This window comes from Ixodes scapularis, unplaced genomic scaffold (genome assembly GCF_016920785.2).
Source record: "Ixodes scapularis isolate PalLabHiFi unplaced genomic scaffold, ASM1692078v2 PGA_scaffold12__126_contigs__length_90152505, whole genome shotgun sequence".
Lineage (NCBI taxonomy): Eukaryota > Metazoa > Arthropoda > Arachnida > Ixodida > Ixodidae > Ixodes > Ixodes scapularis.
Window position 1 is genome coordinate 4,225,881 of NW_024609838.1, and position 17,361 is coordinate 4,243,241.

Genomic DNA, 17,361 nt, shown 5'->3' on the forward strand with positions numbered 1-17,361 from the left:
CAGCGGTAGCGTTTAGTAAACCAGGCGCACATATCCCCAGCATGGTGCGAGGGTAACAGGTGTGAATGGCCGGTGGTAGAGTGTACTGCCTTATGCTGTTTTCTCCTACCAGCCGTCTTTTCAGCAGCTGGTAGCTGGTTCACACGGCCTGAACATTGTTCCAGAAAGACCCGATCCCAGCCAGACTTCTGAACTGCGCAAAAGAACTACGTGATCGCCCAAGACAGCTTCCACAGCTGGCGAGTGAACACGACCCGGGGCGGCCGCATACCGGCAATTGGAGAGCCCCGATCGAGCCATGCGTGGCAGTTCCAGCGTCTACGACAAGCGTCCTCCGACATTCGCGCACTGACATTTCGCTCAAACACCGAAGCGGCATCCTCGACATGCTGCCCCGGCGGTCGCGTACGGTGGCACTCTGTTCGCTGGCGAACCTAATTAACGCGGCGGACCGCGTCATCATGCCGATCGCCATCATTCCCATGTCCGAAGAGTACCGCTGGAACCTCCACTGGCAGGGCTGGATCCTGAGCGCGTTCGCGATCGGCTTCATCACCAGCCAGGTTAGTAGAGCTACAGTAGTAGAACGCCACCCGTGACCATCTTGAGATCCATGGTCGTACACAAATGACAAGCAGACCGATGCATCGGCCCACTGCTGGCGAACGCTGATACATGGTGGTCGCGTTTAAACGACTTCTAAATACGGCACACACGGCACCACCGTTACTGTGCGGAGACTAAGTCGTCTGCTTCTTGCGTCGATTTTGCGATGATATTCAGAACGCCGAGCTCTTATTGGCTGATTAAAGAAAAATAGTGGGTAGACTTTAAGGCATCTAGCATCGAGGTCTACCCACTATTTTTTTCAATCAGCCAATAAGAAATCGGCATTGTTTTAAGTCACCGTGACTCCTGAACAAGCAGACGACATGCTCTCTGCATATAAATTTTCCTCCCCTTATAAAAAAGGAATGCCGTAACACGAAATTTTTATTAGTTTGTAGAGATTCCCGTTCCACGATGTTAATCATATTCCATAGTTTGCCATTTCATCAGGTAATAGATTGCAATAGTTAATGAGCTCACCTTTCCGCACTGGGCATCCTCTATCACAGTACATAACCCAGCAGTTCTGAGGAGAGACAGAAGAGGTGGTGATGCTTGGTCAACAGGTTTAGTCTGCTGGACGTGCAATGACTGCTCTCATTGGCTGCAGCCAACTTTCCCTTGGACTGCTAATATTGTGGGCCCCTATAGTTGGTTAAGAGTTCAGGGGAAGCTCCTCTTACCTCTTCCCACTTTAACAGAGAGAACGCTGGACAGGGTGTTGCCTCCTCCCCAGTGTTCGCTCTGCTAAAGTGGAATTGAATTCGAGTCAAATTTTGGCATTTTTCGTGCCAAACCAACAAAGGGCGTCAGGCATGCCCCAGCGGATAACTGAGGATTAATTTCAATCAGCCGGGGATCTTTCGACGTGCAACCAAAATCTTCTCTGCAATTAGGCTCCAACAGAATGCGGGCACCTCGATAGGATGCACGCCCGCCGCCTGGGGATCAGAAGGCCGGCATTTTGCCTCAGAGCCACCGAGACGGCTCTGCTTGAGTGGAAAGAGGAGAGAGGAGCTTCCCCTGAACACTTAGCCCGTCACCTACTGTAGCCAAAGCAAACCAATGTTGCACCAGCCACGATTCCTCATGAACTGCACGAGTGGCCAGAGCGAGTCAAACGATATGGGAGATTGGGCGTCTCCCATCATTGGCTCCATCTAGCACGCTTGCTCGTGTAACAAACTCCTCCATTTCCAGCTGCTGGGGGCTCGCGCCGGAAGCTGCCACAGCAACAAAGCCGTTATGACCTGCGCCGTCCTACTGTGGTCGACGTCGACAATCGTCACACCGCTCGTGGCGTCTTCGTTGCCCCTGCTCCTCCTCAGCCGCGTCCTGCTGGGGTTCGGCGAAGGCCTGGGCCTCCCCACCATGTTCCACATTGTGGCGCAGACAACGCCGGCCGAGGACCGTCCGTGGGCCTTCTCCTGCCTCATCACCATGGGTGCCGTGGGCCAGACGACGGCCGCCATGATCTGTCCTCACCTTGCCTGGCAGACGACGTTCTACGCCTTTGGAGCGTTGGGACTCGCCTGGATGCTCGCGTGGATGGTCCTCCACCGCGACGATCCTACGCTACCTCGAGAAGAGAACAAGGGACCTCGCATCTCGCAGCTCCTGTGCCACTGGTCACTGTGGGCCATCTATGTGGCACACTTTGCCATGAACTGGTCTAGCTACCTCATCATGCAGTGGCTCCCGACATACTTGTCAAGGGAGCTGGCGGCTTCGGCGGGTGACCTGAGCCTGACGGCCGTGCCGTACGTCTGCAACTCGCTGTGCGCGTCGCTGACGGCCGGCTTTGCCGACTCCTTGCTGGCAAAGAAGCGCTGGAGTCTGCTGACAGTGAGGCGGCTGGCGACCTGCTTCGGCCTGCTGGGTTCGGGACTGTTCCTGTTGTGTTTCTGCGCGGTGAACAGTCTGTGGCTGGCGCTGCTGGCCGTGTCGCTGTCGATGGGGTTGCTGGCATGCAATTCGGCGGGTCACCTGGGGAACCACGCGGATGTGGCGTCGCCGGGCTACGCGGGGCACAGCTTTGCCCTGTCTAATACTCTGGTGAGTGGAGTTTGGGCTCGCTCGAATTTCCGTATGTGAGAGGTTAACGTTATTTTAACAACTCGGTTGGGAAACCGCCATAGAATCTGCTTTGAAAAAGAGGCTCCGATCCATACTCGAGAATCAAACTAAAGGCGATCTCAACACTGCCAACCGCAAGGCTGCAAGTATTGGTTCAGGTCGAGTAGTTCAAGGGCCGGTGGCACAATCTTGCAGTGCCATTTCGCAGTAGCTATATGAATAAACTTTCATGTTTTGACTCGTCGCTAAAAAGTGGTTTCGGTGGACGCGAGCTTTTGGGTTTCAATGGCAAGTTTCCCAACCGAGTGTTTTAGTAAAGTTCGTACGAGGAGGCCAGACAGAATTATTAGATGGCTGGTGTGCACTGAACTAGTTTAACTTCTTGCACTATCCCACTATTTGCAAGATTGTTATAGAGCTTTGGGTTCCTCCGTCGATGCCCGTCTAGGAAGTGCGTTCTTGCAGGTCAACTCTGTTCCACAACTCCGTTTGCTTATACCCAGGTAAATGGGCACCCGTAGCCATAGTTAAATGTAACCGCGGTTAAATGCAACTGCGGTTAAAAGTGACATCTAACTAGCGTATGAGCGAGCTTTCACCCGCTAGATTTAGAATAGCATTCCCAACATTAGCGCGCATTGTGACCGGCACATACGGCGGGCATTACTGAAGGAAACACCAGTTTTAGAAAGGAGTTTCTCCACTGCAACTCGGAATGCTTGAAGCTTTTGTTGGGCATGAAAAATGTTGCATACCCCCCTCAAAAAATAAATAAGAAAATTATTTGAGTAACATTACAAATTTGTTACAACTATAATTGTCCACCCAAAATCTGAAGATAATCCCGAAAAAAGAGAGGGAATTGTTCACGTTAAGCTTCACTGCTTAGCACCTGTGTATGCGCATAAAGCTGCACCACTTTGCACCTGCTCCTTGGAGAAGCAACTGCTTCAGGGGCACAGCAGTTTGATAGGGTGTGCGCTCAATTGGTCCTCTGCTTATATTTCCAACTTCTCCAAAAGTAGGGGGTGAACACTAGTTAAGACATGGGCACATGTTAGGTATTTTACAGCATACGCTGCATGCTTCTGCCACTGCCGATCTGGCACATTTCCTTGCATGCACTACTCCTAAACCCGCCAATTTGGGAATGGATCTCTTAAAATGTTGCGAACAAGAGGAAGTCCGCTCCGTGCACTCGTTACAATTTAGCAAGAGCAGCTTTCAAAAAACCTGTGGTATAATTGGCTTAAAAAGATTCTAGGTCTGTTCTTTCTCAAATCTGTCAGCCTGATCACTTCACGAAATGGCTTATCAGGACGCAAGACAGATCCCAGTAGTGGTTCACTGCTGATTGGTATGTGCTAGTTTCATCGATTCTTTAAAGGCTTCAGAAGCACCAGGTCTTACGGCTACTCGGATACTAACCTTTCAACATCTCTCCGAGCACATGTGAAGTACAGATCCCAAAGGTGACCTGCCCTTTCACAGTTGCCTTCTTGCCGCACAGATCAATCTGCCGGTTACCCTCCGAGCGCGTGGAATGCGCAGATAGCCGAGCAACCCCTTCCCCGACGCAGGCCACCTTGCCGGGAATCCTGTGCGGCCCCCTGACGGCCGAACTGGTCACCCAGTCCCACGGCCGCTGGTTTCCGGTCTTCGTGCTGGCGGCAGCAGTCAACTTCGTGGGAGCCGTCGTCTACGGCAGCCAGAGCTCCACCAACCAGGCCTTGTGATCCGGGTGCCGCCGCCACCAACACTCGTCGTCTAGTCTACGCACACCGACTCTGCCAGTCGCCACGGTGCGATTTCGTGGCGCAAAGACACCGTGGTGAAGCACCCCCAGGCCTTGGATACGGCCGTCTCGCCACCCCCCAAAAGTGCTTTCAGAAGGGAACTATAGTACCACAGAAGTAACGAATTGCATCTAAGGTGCTTACAAGATGCAACTTGTCGCCTTGATGGGTCAGTCCTGTAAGAGTCTCAAATCGCGGCGATTCCCGTAGACTACTCAAAACAAAACAACTCTAACTGCGAGGCCCGCCGTCAGTACTAAAAAAAAAAGTTGTTTATTTTCCTCACTATGCAACATATGTACAAATGCAGTGTCTCGGCAAACGAGAGTAAGTTGCGGTGAGGCCGTGAATACGAAGCAGCGCGCTGTAGTTCCCGCGGGGGCGAGGAGTGCCGGAACGTCGACCGACGCCCGTGCATTGCCGTGCCGGTGTCAAGAAGGGCGTCGTGCGCCGTGGCGCGTCACCGAACACGCACGTCCCAATAAAAACGTCCACGTTCCGCACGGTGGTTGCAATGTTCCCCGGTGGTCGGTGTTGTTGAATTCTCGCGTAGAGCGTCCACGGATCGATCGCGGCGGCGCCACGGTACCCGCAACGCACCTCCGACCGGCGCGTTTAGCGTCCCGTCTCGTTTGTACCTCAAAAGCTGTCCCCAAGTGGCAGCAAATGATCTCCCAAAAGCCAGGGTGTCGCGTCGTCGGACGTCGAGATCCCGGCAGTCGGTCGTAGAAGTTCCAGTGAAAGCACAAGCCGCTGTCGTCGCGGCGTCCCAACTCCTGGCTGCCGTGGCCTCCGTAAACGGTCAATGTGGAGGCAGAACGGACGTCTGCCACATCCACTCTTGGCACCGCCAAGATTGCGGCCGGCGACGGCACGTCGTCGTCGGGTTCAAATCAAGGGATCACTTTCGACGGCGGTACACACGCCGGTCCGAGACACGTCTCGGGCACTGCGGCGGCGTGGACGCGCGCTTACGAGAGAGAGATGGTGACGTTGATGCCGAGGTTGCCGCTGTCGGCAAACAGCTGGGCGATGCTGGTGTCGAAGACGAGGCAGTCGCTGCTCATGATGGCCGCCTGAACGCCCTCGTGGATGCTGCGGGGAGTGGCCTCCCAGGTGAGGCGACGCTTGAGGCCGTTCAGCTCCAGGCGGTAGATGAAGTTGTCGGCCTGCTTGCGCGAGCCGATGAGCTGCACCACGGCGAAGAACTGCTGGTGCCCGTCGTACTTCTCCTGCTTCTCCAGCACCAGCATAAAGTGGTGGCCGAAGCACGACTGCATCATGACCCAGTCCACGGCCCCCGGCAGGTTGATGTCCGTGGCCAGGAACACTATGTCCTCCCCTGGGCAGAGCACGCCGCGGTCAGTTTGCCTGACGGCCTAGGACGACCTCGTGGGACGGTTCTATAGGCTGGTTTGTACATCTCTGAGTGTGCACCAGTGCATTATGTTCCCCGTTTTCTTTTCTTGCTGCTAAGCAATATTCCCCAAGGAAAGAGAAAGGAAACATACAGATCAAAACAAAAACAGGGTTTTGACTGTCAGCATGATTGTTCTGCAGTGGCAAAATCTGGAGGCGCCAAGACGCAAAGCCGCAGCGCTGGTGATGGGGACATCAATCGCCCAGAGCCCTGTGCACTGTTCAAAGAAATTTTAATGCATACTTTAAACGCAGCAGCATCTCTTTTCTTTGTTTGAATTATCTTTCGTCCACCCTTCGCTGCCTCCATGGGCGTACCAACCAGGAGGGCAAGGGGGACGCTTGCCCCCCAGTTCTTAGAGTGGGGGGGCAAAGCATGTTTTGGGTAGTGAAATCTGTAGCTTTTCTCAACTAACCTAGTGCCCTAGTACATTCCATGCTAATAAACAAACACAGACATGCAGAAACACGGGTCACCACGGGCAGGGTGGAAGGTGTGTGTGCTCACCCTGCAGGGTGGTGATGGACTTGTGGGAGTGAACCAGGTGAGCCATCACTTGGTCCAAGGATCCCTGCCACTTGCAGGAAGCCCCAGGGCATGGACATACGTAGGGCCTGCCCAAAGACGCGGAGCGGGCCGGTCATCTCGTGCTCTAGATACGACAGCAACTTCGGGGCGCTTTACCAACAGGCAAAAGTTGCAACTGTTTAGGAATACATTGCAATGTCTAGAAAGGTAGTACGACCCTCTCCCGAAAGGCTAAGTCGTGAGAAAAAGGGGACAGCGCCCGCAAGCTCGGAGGAAAAGGATCAACTTAGCTCCGAGGACACATCAAAGTTAAAAGTAAGCTGTGTTTCAAAGGGTCCCTGCAATCAGTTGCAACATTCTGTATCTATGGCAATACGCCTTTCTCGCTAACATAGCAGCCCAGGAACCATAGCACAAGTTCTAGAAACAAGCATATAGATTATACAATCTTATTGAAGCAGTCATGGGTAAACAAAAAACAACGAAAAAAAAAAATCGGAACAAAGTTGGCAACTTCTGCATCCTCGACAAGAGTCCTCACTTTGCCTCAACTCAATCGGTATACGAGTTCTCTTCACGCAATCCAATATGAAAGAAGTAACTTTAAAAAGCATGGCCTGCTGCTACTTTTCAGCTAAAGAGAGCTGACTCGGAACCAAGTTTATTTTCTTTCCTTTTTCGAAATGCCAGCAGTACCTCATGGGACTACGATAGCTTGCGCTGTGCCACTTGAGTGAACAGAAAAATGCAGGGCCACAAGCCACACAGTGCTTCTGTGGCGCCGAGCTAGCGCTCCACTATATGCGGGAGCGAGCGTTTCCCCATGCTGCTAGAAACAAGTTTCCGCACAAATTTGGAAGCAGCACGAAAAGGCAACCCGTTATCGACCCGCACCCGTACGGGTTTTCGCCGGACGCAAACCCCACGGCGCATCAATGGCCACGTCAAGCCGACGACCGAGCCAGCCGAACTCGCCTGAACTCGCAGGTCTCCTCGTGCTCGGGCTTCTCCGAGTGGGACAGCAGGGCGGGGCAACCCGTGGACGAGTACTTGCACGGGAAGAAGACCGAGTTGGCCACCTTCTCCATTGCCAGGTTGCGGATGTTGCCTGCACACGGGTCAATGGGTCACGACATGCCCGCTTGTAACTCCCGACTCGAGCGTTTGGTCAGTGACGCCTAGAAGACGAGGCCTGCACGGGGCGTCGTTGCAGACAGATCTCCGAGACTCGCCCTGAGCATACAGAAGCTCGACGAAGTCGCCGCAAAGCGGGGGACGCATTCTTTTCGGCGTCACCGAAAAGCTAGAGTTGCGCTCGCTGTGAAAAGCTGCGCGATGTGCTGGTGCAAAGGCCGACGAGGGGCGGGCAGTGCTGCTTGATCCACTAGCGACGACGTTTGGGGGGGGTAAAAAAGATGAGGCCTTGCCTCCTAGGCGGTACTGGTCCCATGCCCTTTCCTCGACACGACCCGGACAACCACGAACATCCAAGCTGGATATCCCTCTATCTTGCCTGCACGTAATAAATGTGCCCAAAATAAATATATATTTTCTAATTTTTTTACAGGTGTTGTAAGGTCGAACTCAGAGATTATTGCAGCAGTGGACAACGTGAAGTGTTGTGAACGAGTGCCCGCGACAATTCCCTCGCCGCATCGAGCTGCAGCAAGAAATGCTGGACAAGTGGGCTTAGCTAAGTATTTTATCCATCAAGTATGCTTATTTTTATTAAAACATTCTAGCATTTCTACCTTCAGTGACCATGTAAGAGAAGGGGGGAAGGGGGGTCTATTTTTTATGATATTTTATCTCGTGAACTATCTATACAGGGCAATATTTGTAATGGAAACGGAACTTAAACAAAAAAATTAAGTTAAAACTGCCAACTGAATGCTGTCTTCGCTAGATGTTTCTCCCTCAAGTTTGGTGGATATTAGCCAAGGGTATAACTGTCCTGGCAAGTTTGCTAGATAACTAAAATCTGTTAATTTACTCTTTAATCAGTGGTTTTACGGGTCATGTTGCAATTACAGGAGTGATGGCAATTACTATTAAGAGTTCAGGCCAATTAACACAAAATATTGTGTTTAAAATACTAATTAATAAATTTTCATTTTTTTCAGACTGATTCGAAAATTGTGTGTATAAAGTGCGCTACGAGCCCTGCGCACAATGACCCATTGTGGTCAGAGCTTGTGGCGCGCCGTTTTTAAACCTGGCCAAAAAAAATGTTAACTTTTATTTAAAATGTTTTAGAAACAAATTATATTTTGGAAATTCTTTTAATTAGTCTGGCCTCTAATAGTAATTAGCTTCATACCTGTGATTGCAACATGACCCGTAAAACCTACAGCTAAAAGGTTAACAGATATTATAATTAACCAACTTACCATACAATTATTCTCTCGGCTAATGTCTGCCAAACTCGAGTAACACCTAGCGAAAACAGCATTCAGCTAGCAGTTTACTCTTTTTCTTAAAATTCTGTTTCCATTAAAAACTATCACCCCATATCCAGAGAAGTTTCCGTCCACTACGGTAGGCAATTGGTGGACTAGCCTGTGGTGTTTAGGAGAGGACCCATAGGGTTTTCCTGTAGAAACGCTAGCTTCCCATCTTAGAAATTTGAAGCGGATTATATTTCTGCAGGCTGTCAAGAAATGAACACGAATCCAAATTTGTCAAATTCTAGTCTTTTGCACGTTCATTTTAAATGTTTGATATCAAGATTAAAAAAAAAAAAAAAAATTCGTGAGTATTTTGAAAGTTTTGTAATGGGAAGAACAGTCCACGAGTCAAAATGTTTACATACATCACCCGACCACTCCACACTTCTTGCTCATTCGCTCAAGCTCTGCGGAAAAGGTGTGGAGGGAGGTTGGGGTCGTCCAGAGCCGACCATAATAATAATGATGACTTACAGGCTCTTTCATACTTTTAGGAAGTGCCCATGTTGGATGACAATTAGCAGTAGTAGCCAAAGCGCAGTCATAGGAAACATTTACATATACTTAGGAGCAGATAATTCTCAATATTAATAACAAGTTTTTCTTTTCAGTTTTCCCAGGAACCCGCACTCGTAAAATTTTAAATGGGATAACTGCACCACCAAGACACCCATGTGAAAAGTTTATTTTCACTGCATTCGTTGGGGTATTCATGCGGATTTTTGTGCCCGAATATTGCTCGAGAACAGCCTGCTAGGATGTCCTTTGCATGCCTCGGGAATACACGAGGCTCGCCCCGTAGACATTGCAAGTTCATCCCCTAAACGTTTTCTGGATATCCACGATTGTTTGGATGGCACGTCTCTAGAACATCCTCTGGACGTGTCACGGTATAAGAGACACGTCCTGTGGACGTCAGGAGTTCGTCCTCTCCACGCTTTGTGGACGTCCACCCCGGGCAATAGACACATCTCGAGGATACCCTCTGGACATAAACTGAATGTTTGTGACATCCCCCAGACATGTGATATGTTGCGAGGGATATCTGCTGGATATCCACTAGATGTAACATGGTTGTCTGGGAAGATCGGCGGAAGAGACGGTGGAAGGCATCTTTTCATAATCGTAGGTCGCCAAGCAGCAGTGACCGGCGAAGAAAGGGGAATCAAGTGACCTCTCAAAGCAGCCTAAACAAACTCCACATTAAAAAAAAAAAAAAAGCTACGGCAGCGTTTGTTAGGCGGCATCTGCACAAGGGTCGGATTGGACAGATTACTCCGTGGAGCGCTTATCTCGCAAGTAAGACGCCCAACTTTCACGGTGTGTCGCTGCGACGTCGGCTCCGCGACGGGGGCACGCTCGGGCTGCAAAAACGGCCTTGATCCGACGGCAGACGAGCGCACTTTTAACCATAATTTGTTGTTGTCAGAACCTCCGGTGCCAAGCGCAAAAACCAGACAGCCAGTCACGGACGGTCTTGCCCTCCCGATTTCGTACAAAAGGGGCACATCACCTCTCCCATTAATGTATATAAAAAGAGGAGGGGAAAGAAAAAAAATTTCGAGCCTCACTGAAGGTGGCTTTGCAGGTTCAACCATTTACAAAACCTCAATTATAGAACTAAAACCAACACTTCCTAGATAAGAAGCCACAGCATTAAATTTGCCGAGTCATTTACTCGAGGCCAGCAAGGGCACCGGTTGGGCGTCAATGCGGCATTCGAGCACTACAGCCTTGTGTTTCAAGAGGTGTTGCCACAACACAAAAGAAGCTACGAGAGCGGGCCGGAAAACGCGTCGTCGAAATTGCGTCTATGCCACGTTTCGCCTCATAACGAACTGCAGAGGACGCCACGAGCCATCCCGGCCAACTAATTGCCGTGAGCGTATCACGCGAGTGCGCACCTCACGCGTCGCTGTGCCGCTCCTGAAGGTCGCACAACCCTCAATTGGCATCGAAGGCTCGTAGCGTTTCTTGCGGTTTATCGTAAGGCGAAATGAAGTATAAATCAATGACAAGAGGCTCTCAAGTCACGCCGTGGTCAGTCAGGTGTAGATCCCTTACTTCACATGGATGCAGGTAGAAACAGAGGAAGATTAGATGAGTGTGTGTCTGGACATCAGAGCGCAGAGCTTTGATTCAAATGAATGGAGGGCAGACGCAAAGCTGACTGCTTTTATTAATACGCACTCTACAAACGCATTTGAATGCCGGCGTCCACATTCAAACAGAACCTAGACACAAAGGCAGCTAACTTTGTGTCTAGTTAATATTCATTACAGTCTGAGCACGGCACTCCCGCGTCCCTGAGCGCTCTAGTACCCACGCGCTGTTGCATTACCACGCACTTGTATCTCGTGCTCCCCCTCAGAGCATTTCTGCACATGCATGGTGTTCACACATCGGCATCTAGACTCGTATATAGCTATTTTGTAAATCATACCACATCTCCTGTTTCTACTACTACTGTAAATAATGCACTTCAGTGCATGCCTTCACCCCTGCCTAATTCCATATTTCTTTTTCCCACCGATGTATCCGAAGTCTATAATATATTTATTAGCCTAAACAATAGTAGAAGTATTGATGCATACATTATCTAAATAAAACCAGCAAAGTATGTTCTAGATATCCTAGCACCATACGTAACTTATATATTCAATCTTGCACTTGAGTCCGGTGAGTTTCGCATCAAAATGCATAATTCCAAAGTTAGTGTATTGCATAAAGGTGGCGATTTCAATAATATTAACAATTTTAGACCAATTTCTATACTTCCAGTATTCTCTAAGCCACTTGAAAAAAATAGTTTCAAATAGAATTGTCTCTCATCTTGAGATATACCTTTTAATTACAAATTCTCAATTTGGTTTGCATAAAACTTATTCCAGTGAGTTAGCATTATTAAAACAAAAATAAATAATATTAAGAAACTAGATAATCGCTTATTAACAATCGCTATATATCCAGATTTCTCTAAGGCCTTCGACACAATAAATCACAATGTCCTGATAGCAAAATTAGAATACTAAGGCATTCGTGGGAAAACTTTAAGTTTGTTACAATCTTACTTACAGAATCATACCCAGCTTGCGTCTATATTAAATTTTAAATCTGAATAATGTGTCCCAAGGCAACATTTTAGGCCCCCTATTATTGTTCTTCATATTAACGATATTGTGAATGTATATCATGATCTTAAATTTGAGTTTATTATATATGCTGATGACACTAGCATCTTTTCCGATACAGATATCCATACTCTAGTAACTAAATGTAATAGCGTTCTTGATTGTGTAGAAAAATGGACAAAAGATAATGACCTTAAGTTATATTCGCAAAAAACCAAAGCCATTTTATTTAAAAGTCAACTAGCTACAGTTATGATCCGAAACCCACTGATTTTGAACAATGAATAAATTGAATTTGTCGACACTATTAAAACTTTAGGCGTTTGGTTTACAAATGGTATGTCTTGGAATAGACATGTTGATTATCTTTCGTCTAAACCAGGGGTCTCAAACACGCGGCCCGCGACTCGCTGGGAAGCGGCCCGCAGGGCAATTGGCTGCAAGTCCCGGTTTCTATGTCTCGAGTGCTAGAAATGACTTGCGTCATAGTAACCTAATCTCGTCGATTTATTTTCGCTCGAAAAGTAGCTCTGCTCTTTTAACATATTAATATATTTTAAACTTACATGTGTTCATTTAGCCCTTGTTTCGCTTTATTTCTTGCTTCCCAGCTTTTTGTAATGCACAAAAAATTCCGTTACTAGTCTGCCAGCACGAGCTATTCGTTGAAGGATACATGTCGGGCTGGGCAAACTCTCGCTTGGCAGGGGCAAGTGCCCAAGACATAACTATGAGCTTGGAATACTCGCCTTCAAAAAATATCACCATTAGAAAAACAAGTATTTGTTCAGAGTGTTATAATAGCAATTGTAAGGAATGCAAGAACTGTCAAATTAACTTATTGTTTCCTAAAGACATGTTGAGCTGGGAACGACAGATTAGTAAAACATATATAATAGCGCAAAAAACACAAGGACAAGTATACAGACAGGCGCTAATCTTGTCCTTGTCTTTTTTGCGCTATTATATGTTTTAATAAGATGAACCAACATGAACCAACTAGGCCAACAACGTACCCTACTGAATGACAGATTACTTGCTATCTTGTTCTATTAAAAGTGCCAACACGTTGGCGGGCGGTATCATCTTAATTCTTGTTATCATATCAGGGTAGGGCCCAACGTAGTCATATAAACAAATAAAACTTAAACATGTCACTGGCAAAACTGCGAGTTTACAAAAAGCATAGGTCAGGAGGTCACTTCTAATTAAAATCTTCTACCCCCCCCCCCCCCCCCCCCGTCTTAGCTTGGCCCTCGACCTTTCCGATGTGAGCTATCTGGCCTCCACACTCAAATGAGTTTGAGACCACTGGTCTAAACTGTCGAAAACAGTGGGGTTACTACCCAAGTTTAAATCATTGTTACCTCGTTGTGTTAAGCTCCAACTTTACAATGCTTTGGTATATTTTCAATTTATTTATTGTCATCTAGTTTGGTGAAATACAACAAAAACAAATATAAATAAACCACATACTTTCCAAAAGAAAGCTGTGCATGCTATTGCCAATGTTTCATATTATGATCATACTGAACACTTGTTCTCATTATTTAATACAAAACCAATTTCAAATATTTACAGGACTCGACTTCTTGTGGCATACAAGAAGTCTACACAGTTTAAAAATAAAGTTTTTGAGGAATTATGTAACCAAGTACTTTTCACTTCCTCCATATCAACTCCGCCCTAAAGAAAAATGGTTTGTTTCACCATCATACATTATACTATAACCACAAGCTTAATTACAAATTAACTACTTTATTAAATGAATTATTTTTAAAAGGTGTTGATATTCATGCAATGACGATGGCAGAGGTACGAGCATTATTTTAAGGTTGTTTTCTTAGGTATGGCTAAGGCATACGGATCACTGTACCATTGTATACCACAATGAATGTATTAATTTCATTTTTTTTCTCTTGTTTTTGTTTGATCTGTGGTCTGTACATTAAAAATTGTGTCCTTTCTCTCAATGTAGCTATTTTGTCCGTTTTTGAAATTGCTTAGGAATCGCCTGCTGTAAATAGGGCCAGGACCTCCGTCAAGCTGCTGCAGCTGCTTTTTGTCGTGGTCCCCCGTTTCAGTGATGAAATAAAATAAAGGTTTATTATTATTATTATATCATTATGGAGTTCGCCGATCGGACCTCGGCAACACAAAAGCAGCGGCGCCATCTTCACGAGAATTCAATCTGCGCACTCTAAACTTTGGCCCCAACTTCGTATTCGACGAGTCTAGAGCTCTTGGTGCAAGCAAACGCGAACTCGCACTTCAACGGCGCGTCTATCTATAGACCACAAACCTATGGGCCCGCGGCAGGTCGGGCAGCAGGTCAGCTTCTGGCGGCACGAGGAGCAGACGAGGTGGCCGTTCTGGCACTGCAGGATGGGCGGCAGCACGTAGTCGAAACAGACAGGGCACTCGAAGAGGCTGGCCAGCGCCGAGGTCGAGTTGGATGCCGGCGTCGGGGAGTTGCCCGGGAACTGCGCCCTGGCCTGGTGCGCCGCCGCATCCGCCGCGGCACGGGTCGGGTACCCCGGGTCCGACTTGACCTTGGGCGGCGGTCGATTCATCGTGGGCGCAGCACACTACCGCTGGCAAGGTTCCACCTGCACGGCGTTCCGCGTCGCCCGCATCAACGGACGCTGGTCAAACAAGGGTCAGATTTGGGTGGTCTTACGTGCCAAACCAACGAAGGGGTGTCTGGCCAATGCCCCTTAGAATACATTGCCTGTGCTTTTGCCCACATTGAACACCATTATTAGCGGGTCCACGTAGTGCTGCCTAGCCTCCCCCAGATTACGGGCACCGCCAAATCGGCACCCATAGGCCGGCATTTTGTCTCATAGCCAACAAGGCGGCATGCATGTTGAGTTATCAGAACTTGATATCAATTTCTTTGCGCCACGTTGTAAAGGCTGGATTAGCTTCTACAGTGCTCCAGGTGACAAAAATGCTGAGCATGCAAATAGCTTTGACAGCACTGTGGAAACCACGCTAGCCTCGACAGCACACCACAAAAGAGTTGGCACCATGTACAGCTTTGCAAACCTGGCTGGGCGGCAGACGTTTACTTCAGCCACTTTATAAGTAGGTAACTTCTATCTCTGGGAATGCATACGGCTGGTTGGTTACTAAACAACATATAAAGGTATTTGAAAAATTTACTTTTATTGAGTAAGTGCGGACTGAGTGTGCACAGTTGCATGCAATTTCTGAAAGACTGACACCTACAGATGCACAGCAGCCAGTCTTAGGCCCGCTTCAGACGGGGCAACTTTTCCAGCAATTTTGAGGTTGCTGGCGGGTTGTTCCCTAGCTTTCCCTAGATCGACGTGAACTGCTCAGATCGGGACCGGCTCAAAAAAGCGAGCAACTCGGAGCAATTCGAAGACGGTTGAAGCAGCTGCAGCCAATCAGAGACTCAATATTTTCACTTACACTCCTGTGGTGGTGATGATGACAGCTAAAGACTTAGTTCTGGTTTGGAATGAATCGTTTTCGGAAATAAACAGTTTAAAAAAAATTAGTCAGTATACTCTACGCCGTTCAAAGATACAAGAACGCGTTTTTAGCGCGTAGCTGGGCGTCTAAATAGTGAAAGAAGAATCAAATTTAATGACGATGACGGCAAGTCGGAGTAATTTGGTTGCTGCGTGTGAATGTGGGCGGCCGGTGTAGCGATGTCAAGTTGCTGGGTGAAATTGCTCTGTCTGAAGCGGGCCTTACAGTTACAGACTGCAAATGTATCTACTGTTGTAACTAATTTAAAAGATGCTAATCTTTTGCTTGAGGGCTAGGGCATGACAAAGCACAATATCTCGCCAACTGCACAGCCACTGAGTGATCTGAGGGTTGGGTTTGTAAATGATTGCCAAGAAAAGTCGTCTGAAATATGTCCCCTATTCCGCAAAGTTTACATGAAGCCTCACCTCCTTGGCGTTGACTTACGCTGAGAACGACTACCGCATTTACGACAGGACGCCTGTTACGAGAGCGTTTCCGGGCGACAAGAATTCCTCCGGGCCTCTACAGAACATAAAAGTAATAAGGATCAGCTAAAGCGGGCACAAAATTCTCGAGTTCAGTAACTTTCGCCGCCCTAAGAAACGCTCTCGGAACAAGGAAATCGGGAGGCTGTGGCGTACCCAACATCCGAGGCGAGAAAAAAAAAAAAAAAGATCGTAGGAATGCGAACACTCCACAGAAAGAGACTCACTGAAACTTCAACCAGAGTGGTTCACGCTTCTGTGCAAACAGAAACGCTACTATTATCGACGCCTGACGCTATTTGTTTGGATCAGCGATGCATAAACAAACTCCGGCACAAAAGATGGCTATAGTAGCCACTGCGTAAACGCCTGAAACAAACGCAAAAAAGCTCGACCTCCGTGGAAAAAGATAAAGGGAATCCGAAGTCCCCCAGCGAGAGCGCTTGGTATGCGCTCGGCGACATGTCAACTGTCTCCCGTAAGTGAAGAACGGACAAAAACGCACAAAAAAAAGCTATTCCTGCAGTCATCCAGCACACTTAGAGGTCACAAAGGGAGCTTTAGCCTCAACGGCCCAGGACAAAAAGGCCAAAATGTGCTGAAACGGAAGGAATCCACGCACAACCGAGCCAAAAAAATGCTACCTTCGATAAGGCAGTGGGCTTCCTAGTTAGCTAGCGGGCCAACGAACGAACCGTTCAGCACAGTCGTCATTCGGGCTTGCATATCGCTACGTTTTGACCTTAGCGGAGAAGATTGTTACTTACGAGACAAAGCTGCGCGTGCATTTTCACGTTCATATTGCTATCACGTGCTCGGAGCTCTCAGGATAAGGCTACACAAGAGAAAATACGGTCACGGTCTAAACCCATCTCGGCTACTGCAATCTGCAATGGCGCAAAACCAACAGACGACAAAAAAGGGAAAAGAAGAAAAAAAAAAAGAAGAAAAACAAGAAAAACGAGAAAAGAAAGCGTCCGAGCAGGAAGTGGTTCAAATGGTGATTCGTGAAGCAAAAATCGCGATTTACCTATTCAGAAAGAAAAATCGTCTTTTTTAAATGTCTAGGTCAAAATACATAATTCTAAAAGATACCATCTCAATCACTGTGCTGAATATATTGCAAAAACGTTAACTGAAATGTGGTTATGTTCTCGATTCAAACTTTAAAGTGTAAATATTATAAGTTTTGCTACTTGGCTTTAAAAAAAATATATTTAATATAAAAATTAACACAAAAAAGTAAATTAAACACAAAAAATAACATTTTTGTTGTTATGTAATCATCATCATTAATAAAAACATAAAGAGATGCTAGCTATATTTTTGTAACAGACGGTAGCTTGCGCCACCTAAGGTATG

The 17,361-nt window shown here is 47.6% G+C and overlaps 2 protein-coding genes across 4 annotated transcripts; one reads left to right on the forward strand and one right to left on the reverse strand.

Annotated features, from left to right (window-relative positions):
* Nucleotides 1-66: 66 nt before the first annotated feature.
* LOC8024482 (ascorbate transporter, chloroplastic) lies at nt 67-4,733 on the forward strand. The gene is made up of 3 exons (XM_002405976.5): nt 67-563; nt 1,810-2,664; nt 4,266-4,733. The coding sequence occupies exons 1-3, from the start codon at nt 387-389 to the stop codon at nt 4,419-4,421; spliced, it is 1,188 nt and encodes a 395-aa protein (XP_002406020.1). The 5' UTR covers nt 67-386; the 3' UTR covers nt 4,422-4,733.
* LOC8024483 (E3 ubiquitin-protein ligase Siah1) lies at nt 4,732-16,952 on the reverse strand. 3 transcript variants are annotated; one of them, XM_029991274.3, is made up of 5 exons: nt 16,767-16,952; nt 14,310-14,616; nt 7,405-7,537; nt 6,409-6,515; nt 4,732-5,823 (listed from the first exon to the last, which is right to left on the reverse strand). In XM_029991274.3, exons 2-5 carry the CDS (start codon nt 14,578-14,580, stop codon nt 5,453-5,455), a joined length of 882 nt encoding a protein of 293 aa, XP_029847134.1. In that variant the 5' UTR covers nt 14,581-14,616; nt 16,767-16,952; the 3' UTR covers nt 4,732-5,452. The 3 variants fall into 3 exon arrangements, with proteins under 3 accessions (XP_029847134.1, XP_029847136.1, XP_029847135.1); XM_029991276.3 differs by having other exon boundaries at nt 16,644-16,771; XM_029991275.4 differs by lacking the exon at nt 16,767-16,952 and adding an exon at nt 16,227-16,375.
* Nucleotides 16,953-17,361: the final 409 nt, after the last annotated feature.